The 8952-nt window shown below is 57.1% G+C and overlaps 1 protein-coding gene across 1 annotated transcript; it reads right to left on the bottom strand.

Moving 5' to 3' along the window:
- Positions 1-7041: 7041 nt before the first annotated feature.
- LOC136510657 (uncharacterized) lies at positions 7042-7856 on the bottom strand. Its single transcript, XM_066505032.1, has 3 exons — positions 7358-7856; positions 7158-7283; positions 7042-7069 (listed from the first exon to the last, which is right to left on the bottom strand). Exons 1-3 carry the CDS (start codon positions 7690-7692, stop codon positions 7042-7044), a joined length of 489 nt encoding a protein of 162 aa, XP_066361129.1. The 5' UTR covers positions 7693-7856.
- Positions 7857-8952: the final 1096 nt, after the last annotated feature.

Genomic DNA, 8952 nt, shown 5'->3' with positions numbered 1-8952 from the left:
CATACTCTCCAAATCCTCCCGGGCTCCAAGCCGGTGAAACAACGCCTGCGCCGCTTCGACGAGGAGAAACGCAGGGCCATCGGCGAGGAGATAGCCAAACTACTGGCCGCAGGATTCATTAAGGAAGTATACCACCCAGAGTGGTTAGCAAATCCTGTTCTTGTTCGGAAAAAGAGCGGGAAATGGAGAATGTGTGTTGATTATACTGGCCTCAACAAAGCGTGTCCAAAGGATCCATTTCCTTTACCACGAATAGACCAAATAGTCGATTCCACCTCGGGGTGCGAAACCCTCTGCTTCCTGGACGCATACTCAGGCTACCATCAGATCGCGATGAAAGAGTCCGACCAGCTCGCGACATCTTTTATCACACCCTTCGGATCATTTTGCTACGTTTCAATGCCGTTTGGTTTGAAGAACGCTGGGGCAACGTACCAGCGCTGTATGCTTAGTTGCTTCGGAGATCTCATCGGGCGAACCGTTGAGGCCTATGTCGACGACATCGTAGTCAAATCCAAGCGGACTGACCACCTTGTCGCCGATCTTGAACGCACCTTTGCGAAACTCCGAGCGAACGGCATCAAGCTCAATCCTGAAAAATGTGTTTTCGGGGTCCCGAGGGGCATGCTGCTCGGCTTCATCGTCTCCGAGCGGGGCATCGAGGCCAACCCAGAGAAAATATCAGCCATCACAAGGATGGGCCCGATCCAAAACATAAAGGGGGTTCAGCGGATCACCGGGTGCCTTGCCGCCCTCAGCCGATTCATTTCACGCCTCGGCGAACGAGGACTCCCCCTTTATCGACTCCTGAAGAAAACGGACCGTTTCGAGTGGACAGCGGAGGCTCAGAAAGCACTCGACATGGTTAAACAATTTTTAACTAAGCCACCGATCCTAGTTCCTCCATGCGATGGAGAATCTCTCCTACTATATATATCGGCCACCACCCAAGTGGTTAGCTCGGCCTTAATAGTAGAGCGGGAGGAAGAGAGGCACGCCTTCAAGGTGCAGCGCCCTGTATATTTCATCAGCGAGGTGTTATCCGACTCCAAAACCCGCTACTCCCAGATCCAGAAACTCCTCTACACCGTCCTCATCACCAAAAGGAAGCTACGCCACTACTTCGAGTCACACCCCGTGACAGTAGTAACGTCGTTCCCCCTCGGTGAGGTCGTTCGTAGCCCTGACGCTACAGGAAGAACCGCAAAATGGGCACTCGAGCTGATGGATCAGGGCATTTCTTATGTCCCCCGAACGGCGATCAAATCTCAGGCATTAGCTGACTTCATCGCGGAGTGGACCGAGGTCCAGATGCCACCAGCAGCCGTCGATCAAGAGTACTGGATAATGTACTTCGACGGATCGCTGATGAAGAAGGGCGCCGGAGCAGGACTAGTCTTTGTATCCCCCCTCGGGGTCCACATAAGGTACATGGTTCGGCTTCATTTTCCCTCATCAAACAATACTGCAGAATACGAAGCGCTCATCAACGGCCTACGAATCGCCATCGAGTTGGGCATCCGACGCCTTGACGTCAGGGGCGACTCTCAGCTGGTCGTCAACCAGGTCATGAAAGAGTCGGGCTATCACGATACCAAGATGGAGGCATACTGTCAAGAGGTCCGACGTCTGGAGGACAAATTCGACGGCCTCGAACTCAATCATATCCCCAGGCGCCTCAACGAAGCGGCCGACACACTTGCAAAAGCAGCATCCAGCCGAGAGCCGGTTCCAGCAGGCGTCTTCGCCAGTGATCAACACAAACCCTCGGTACGCTATGCGGGGTCGGAACAAGCCAACGATGGCCCTTCTAGTCCGACCCCCAAGGCCGATCCACCAACTGTTCCTCCCGACCCCGAGGTCATGGAGCTCGAAGAAGACCCAACAATGGAGTCCGATCCTCCCAATGACTGGAGAACGCTTTACATCGACTATCTCCTCCACGACGTACTACCAACCGACAAGACAGAAGCCCGACGGCTTGCGCGACGCGCCAGATCCTTCGTTCTTGTAGAGGGCGAACTCTACAAGCGAAGTCACATCGGAATTCTTCAACTTTGCATCCCTGGCGAACAGGGAAAACTCCTACTGAGCGACATCCACGGTGGAGCATGCGGTCACCATGCCGCACCGAGAACCTTGGTTGGGAAGGCATTCCGACAGGGTTTCTATTGGCCCACCGCAGTAGCCGATGCCGAGCAAATTGTACGCACCTGCGAAGGATGCCAATACTACGCTCGGCAAACACACCTCCCGGCCCAGGCTCTCCAGATGATCCCCATCACGTGGCCCTTCGCGGTCTGGGGGCTTGACCTGGTCGGGCCACTTAAAAAAGCGCCCGGAGGCTTTACCCACCTGCTTGTCACCATAGACAAGTTCACAAAATGGATTGAAGCTCGGCCAATATCCACAATCAAATCCGAGCAAGCTGTGTTGTTCTTTCTCGACATCATCCATCGCTTTGGAGTACCGAACTCCATCATCACAGACAACGGCACGCAGTTCACCGGTAGGAAATTCATTCGTTTTTGTGATGAACAGCACATCCGAATCGATTGGGCAGCCGTCGCGCACCCCCGGACGAACGGACAGGTCGAGCGCGCAAACGGCATGCTTCTTCAAGGCCTCAAACCCAGAATTTTCAACCGGTTGAACAAGTTCGGCGCGCGATGGCTCGCTGAGCTCCCAGCTGTGCTCTGGAGCCTAAGGACGACTCCTAGCCGGGCCACCGGCTACACACCCTTCTTCATGATCTACGGTTCCGAGGCCGTTCTCCCGACGGACCTCGACTATGGAGCACCAAGAATCAGAGCATATGACGAACAGGGAGCCGAGGCATCTCACCAAGACGCCATGGACCAGCTGGATGAGGCCCGCGACATCGCCCTCCTCCGTTCAGCCAAGTACCAACAAGCGCTACGGCGGTACCACAGCCGACGGGTGCGGGGTCGATCCTTCAACATCGGAGACCTCGTCCTCCGCCTTGTGCAGAGCAACAAGGATCGCCACAAACTCTCCCCGCCCTGGGAAGGGCCCTACATCATCGCAGAAATACTTCGCCCAGGCGCCTACCGGTTGAAAACCATCAAAGGCGAGGTCTTCACCAACGCCTGGAACATTGAGCAGCTACGTCGTTTCTATCCTTAAAATAAGCTTACGCTTTTCTTTATCAGTTTTTGTCTTAGCAGAACCCCGATCCTTAGTGATTTCCGACCCCTACAAATCGCGAGGGGTCAGACCTCACTCGGGGGCTGGCATGTGATCGTAATATATGTTATGTGTAATACAAGTATCGCGCTTGCAAAAAATCCCTGTGTTATACTTATAAACATTCTATAAGTTTTCCACTCGCCTCGTAAATAAGTCTCAAGGGCTAAGATCTTGGGAACCAATTCTGAATACAACAGGTAGGACTGCGAGACACCCACGCCCCAGCGGCTGCAACCTCTTTGCTCACCAGTTCAATCAGAATTAGTTCGCCCACGTTCCTAGCTTCCTATGACTTAGACCATGAAAAGAGTTGGAAAGCGCTAAAATGACTTGCCACAAGCAAAGGATGTAATTTCGTTCATTTTTTGCACGAATTCACCACTTACAAAGCAATGTCATTACAAAAAAAAGGGGGGAACAATATACTCCGATGACTGTTTACTCGGGGGCTTCCCCACAGCGTTATTTTGTTACAGTCTCGGCTCAGCTCTACCACAAGTACTACTACGATCGCCGCGCCATGCTCTCCATCGGCGACGTCGAGGGCATGTACACGGGCCAGTTCGTCCACTGCGGCCGCCGTGCCACGCTCTCCATCGGCGACGTCGAGGGCATGTACACGGGCCAGCTCGTCTACTGCGGGCGCCGGGCCACGCTCTCCATCGGCGACATCTTCGCTGGACCCTCGAAGGCGCCACCATCTATGACGCCTCCGCCGGAGCGTCTGGGGACTACGCCATCATCCCCAGCCATAACCCTGACAACGGCGTATGGGCAGGAAACGCCTCCCGCCAAGGGAGGAGCGCAGCGAACGACGGCGCAGTCAACGACGTACGACGCCCACCGACGCCATTTCTTCTTCAGCAGCAGCGACTCCTCACCAAGGGCCACGCGCACCATCTCATCTACGTTGGATAACCTCCGGCTCGACATCACGCACCAGACTCACGAGCAAGGTTGTAAGTTCTCTATCTCCCTCTGGCATTACTCTTCCTCACTCAGGGACCACCGCGACGCACGGACGCGTTTGGTGGAAAGGAAGAAGAAGGAGAGATAGCGGCTCGGAGGCAGAAGGGGAGGTGGGACGAGAGCTCCTCTCCCCCTCCCTATTTAAAGAGGAGGCGCAGTAACTAAGGAAAGGTGAAAGGTCGGACGAAAAACCCTCTCCCTTCCCCTTTTTTAATACGCAATCAATGCTGATTGATACCTGAGGGGACGCGCCAGAGGTGACGGGACGAACCCCGGTCTACGAAGCGTCCCTCTTTGGTCAAACTGAACACTGCCTGGGTATGGCCCGCCACTGACCCGCTCCGGACGCGGCGATTAAGGCGCCCACATAGGCAGACAACTTTTTCGCCTCCCCATGCAGGATCACGGACGACTCGAGGACGGGACCCTTCAGATCTCCTGGGTCGACCGTTCGGCCCAGAAGACACGACGAGCGAACGACCAAAGAAAGGTCAGGGCTCGAACCCATCAAGTAGGAGCTTTTCCGCCACTCATACCACCAAGGTAACGTTACCGCTTTTATCTTCAATTAAATGTTGCATTCAAAACATTTCGTATGCAAAAAATTGCATCCAAACGGTTCGTGTCACACCACGAAACGGCTGTCGCCTCATTCGATATAGGCAGCCATAGGCTGAGGTTCGAAGGTCGGCCCGCGAAGGGCTCGAGGCCGCCTCACGCCGAACAGGGCCAGGGAGAGATAACCGAGACGAGCCCCAGCGGCCCTGCCCGACCTCGCTCAGAAGCAAACCGGGACGTCTCGACCTTCTCTCGTTCGATTCTAACCTCGAGCCAAACCCACAGAATCTCCATCGAGGAGAGGCCATCGGGCCCCCTGAGCTCATCGAACGACTCAGGCATCTGCCGGGAGGCGGGTTAAGAAGTTGTGGAGTGCCACCAGAGGGCTCTGCCGACCCCATCAGCAAATGATGGACCCGGATTCCACACGAACGTACCCGTTAGCGAGCTCGTTGAGCGCGGTACTCAAGCCGTCGAGGCAAGTGTCGTTCACTCAGCCCCTCCGATTGCGAAAACCGAGGACGGGGTAACACGCAAATAACGGCCGACCCCTATCAGACCCTAATAAGGCTCGGGGGCTCGGGCCAAACAATGCAGGGACAAAGGCCCCACCTTGCCGAGCCCATAGAGTCCCCAGTTGGGATTTCTGTTGGAAGACAGGGCGGGGATTATCGCGATGACATCCATTGTCACCAAAACCACGATTCCGGTCTCCAGTAACACCCGACCCCAGGCAGGTGCGGGGGTCGGACCTTACTCGGGGGCTGTTAAGGTACGGCTACCTCCTCAATCCCCTCACATTATAATCAGCGGCATAATTCAGGGGAACATATTGGTAAGACCGTAAAAAATGAAATCGCAAAAATCAAACAAAACGAAATTAAGACGCAAATGCACGAAAGGCGTCCAGACTCGAAAAAATACCGACACTTGTCCACATATTACATATAAGCTATTCTCAAAATTGTTCGATTAATTACTCCCGCGAAGGGAGAACCATTTCTTTCAGACTGTCTGCCAGGTTCTTCGCAAGGGGAGCGACCATCTGCTCCATTTCCTCCAGCTCTTCATCCTCGTAGGTGGACGGAAAGCCTTCGCTCATCACTTTCAGGTTTATTTCCTTCTCATAGTGGGCGTGGGCGACGGTGAAGGCCTGGGTAATCCCGGCGTGAAAGGCACTCTCCTCAAGCTGGCCCACCCGAGCCGTGATACCTCCGACACGAGCCGCGAGCGGGCTGGTCTCCACCGGCTCCGTCACATTCAGGGCGTTAAGGACCACCCCGACCGCAGCTTGTAGAAGATCGTGTTCATCGCTCTCAGCCTGAAGGGCTCTGCGCGTATAGGCAGCCTCTTTCTCCAGCTTGGTGGCGGCGTTCTCAGCACTCGACTTTCCTTTCACCGCGTCATCAAGCTCCGCCCGGAGAGAGCGGACCACCTCGACGTCCTCGTCCACCTTCTGCTGGAGGGCTGTGGCCCTACTCTCGGCCTTCCGCCGGAGGTCCCGCTCCATCTCCAGCTCCTTCAGGACTTCGCCGGCCTTCTCATTGGCCGCGGCATTCCTCTGCAGCAGATCGTCTCGCTCTTTTTTGAGCCTGGCAATCTCCTCTCCATCCAGCTTGGACCTCGCCGACAGGTCCTCGAACATTCCGTGCGCCTCCTCCAGCATCCTGACGCGCCTGGGCCTCCCGCTCTCGGACAGTAGCAAGCTGGGCAGCCAAGTCTGCTCGCAGCCGGGCCTCCTCGGAAAGGCGATCCCTCTCCGCCTTCTGTTCGCGGAGGAATTGGGATTTATCCCGGCTACGAGCAACAAGAATCTGAGGAGGAAGAAGACTGATATCAGGAATACGAGAACACAAAAGCACATGAAGAAAGAAGAAAGTCCAGAAAATACCTGAGTGGTAGGGATAACGATCTCACGGAGGGCTCCTCTGGCCTGGTCCAGGGCGTTCAGCATGGTCGAGATCCCGATGTCAAGACCCTCCCGCTCCATGCTCTCGGAATGATCATCGAGCGAGAAAAGAGCTGACGTCGGGTCCTGAGCATCCATCCACTGGAGCGGCGGCTCTCCCCGCGCAGGGGAGCGGTTTCCTCCCGACAAAGGGGCCGGTGGCGGCTCCCTCCTGACCCTGTGCGGCACCACCGCCGCACTCGAGGACCCTCCGGCTGGACCCTCCTCCGTTTGGGCCGCTTCGAGCGCCACGGGTGGATCCACATGGACGCCTGGCGACGCGGATCGCACCACGCCCTCGGGTGCCACCACGACCACGTCCGGCTGATCCTGGCTCGGCGCAGTCACGACCACCGTCACCGGCGGTATGCGGTCCTCGGCCGGCTGTTCCACGCCCGCCACGGAAGAGACCGCTCGCTCAGTAACCTCCGCGGGTGTGGGAGCCACCTTGGACGCCGTCGGTTCGGCCAACGCGGCCCCGACATCAGCACCACTCCTGCCCGAAACAGGGGTGGCTCCAGGCGACGCCGTCTGTCCCACTTGAAGGGCGAGACTCTTCTTGGGCGCCAGCCCCAGGGGGTGACCCGTCCGCAAGAACCTGCGCAAAGGTAATAACCATTAAGTCAAAATAGAAATGGAAAAAGGATGAAAACAGAGGAATCAACAGCTTACGTTGACGTCCTCGGCCGACGGAAGCGTTTTGGGGATGGATCCCCAGACCCCTGCCCTGACTCATCTGGGCGGGACCGTTTCATGCCTGCCCCCTGCTCCGGGGCAGGGGGGTTCATCTCGTCGGGCGCGGCCCCGGAGTCGCTCCTCTCCACCGTCTCGTCGGGCGCGGCACCGGAGCCGTCCCCCTCTATCGTCTCACGGGGTGCAGCACCGGAGCTGCTCCCCTCCATCGTCGCCTCGGGGATGGCGGCGACGGGTTCGCCCTCCCCCATCCACCGGTCCTCGGCCGGCACGCCGTGCGAAGAGGCGGACTCGCCGGCCTCCACTGACCTCATCGATCCACTTCCCTCCGCGTGGAAAGGGAAGGGCCCCTGCACGGGTGGGTGGCCACTTGTCAGCGTCTCCTCATCCTCCAGGACGCCCCAATCCACGTCGACGGCTACCTCGTCGTCGCCGTCATCATCATCATCATCGTCGTCATCCTCACTGCTCACGTCCTCTCCCCGATCCCGTGCCTCCTGCTTCAGTCGTTTCGCCTTCTTCATCTCCTCCTTTGCCTTCTTGTCCCGCTCGGCCGCGAGCCGATTCGCCGCCGCCACAGCCCTGTCCTTCGGCAGTGGAGCCGGGCTATCCTTGAAGACTAGCACCCTCGGCTAGCCCCAACATCACAAAAGCCAGTATTAAAAAAGGGAGATTCAGGAGAAAGAAAAGAGTGCAGGGGAAGAGGGCTTACGAATTCGAAGAACCCAGGCTCCGGCCGCATTGGAGGATGCCCGGGCACCGGATACACGATGTCGAGGACCATGCCGGCAGAATCCTTCGTCGGCTTCCGTCGCCTCCTTGACACGCTGCGCCACCTCCGAATAAGGGAGCGCCTCGTCAACGAGCACCGTCCCCTCGAACGATATCCCTGGCATCATCCGATGCAGGGGAAGCACGCGCGCCATCAGTGGCGCCACCCTCCTCGCGTGGTAAGCACCGATAATCCCCGACCCCTTTATACCCCGACCCTTCAGGGCATGGAGGGCGGAGAGAAGGTCGGAGATGTGCTTCTTGTCTTTAGTCTGGACGCCCCAGCCCCATGACGCCGGAGCATCCACAATAAGACGTCCGGTGTACTTCGGTAGGGGGGCACTCGCAGTCATCCCTAACATAAAACCATTGCGAATGCCATCCCTTGTTGGATGTGGCCAGACGCATGTACGGGTAGCCCTTCGATCGGGTATGGCGCAGGTGAATGCTGGCACACCCCATCGGTGCGTCCACTTCTTTCCCCCCAATCTTCCTCCTCGACAGACTAACGCTAAAGAAATGCCGCCACAGATCAAAATGGGGATCGATCCCCAGAAAACCCTCGCACAGGGCAACAAACGCTGCCATATGCTGTATCCCATTGGGAGTTAGATGCTGCAGCTCTACCTCATAGTAATCTAATAGCCCCCGAAGGAATCTATGCGCGGGTACCCCGAATCCCCGCTCATGAAAGAGGGCAAAAGAGACGACATACCCTTCAGGCGGCACCGGCTCACCCTCGTCGCCAGGAAGCAACCACTCCTGGACGGCGGATTGTGGGCGGAGAAGGCCACGGCGAACGA

The sequence above is a fragment of the Miscanthus floridulus genome, chromosome 16 (assembly GCF_019320115.1).
Source record: "Miscanthus floridulus cultivar M001 chromosome 16, ASM1932011v1, whole genome shotgun sequence".
Lineage (NCBI taxonomy): Eukaryota > Viridiplantae > Streptophyta > Magnoliopsida > Poales > Poaceae > Miscanthus > Miscanthus floridulus.
This window is presented reverse-complemented; position numbering and strand designations above follow the sequence as displayed.

Excerpts from the sequence above, each read along its gene's own strand:
- LOC136510657 (XM_066505032.1), bottom strand. The coding sequence starts at position 7,692 with ATGAGGTCAGTGGAGGCCGGCGAGTCCGCCTCTTCGCACGGCGTGCCG. Across the intron at positions 7,284-7,357 it reads CGTCGGCCGAGGACGTCAAC|GTTCTTGCGGACGGGTCACC; the intron begins GTAAGCTGTTGA and ends ACCTTTGCGCAG. Across the intron at positions 7,070-7,157 it reads GGTGCTGATGTCGGGGCCGC|CCGGCCGAGGACCGCATACC; the intron begins GTTGGCCGAACC and ends GGCGTGGAACAG.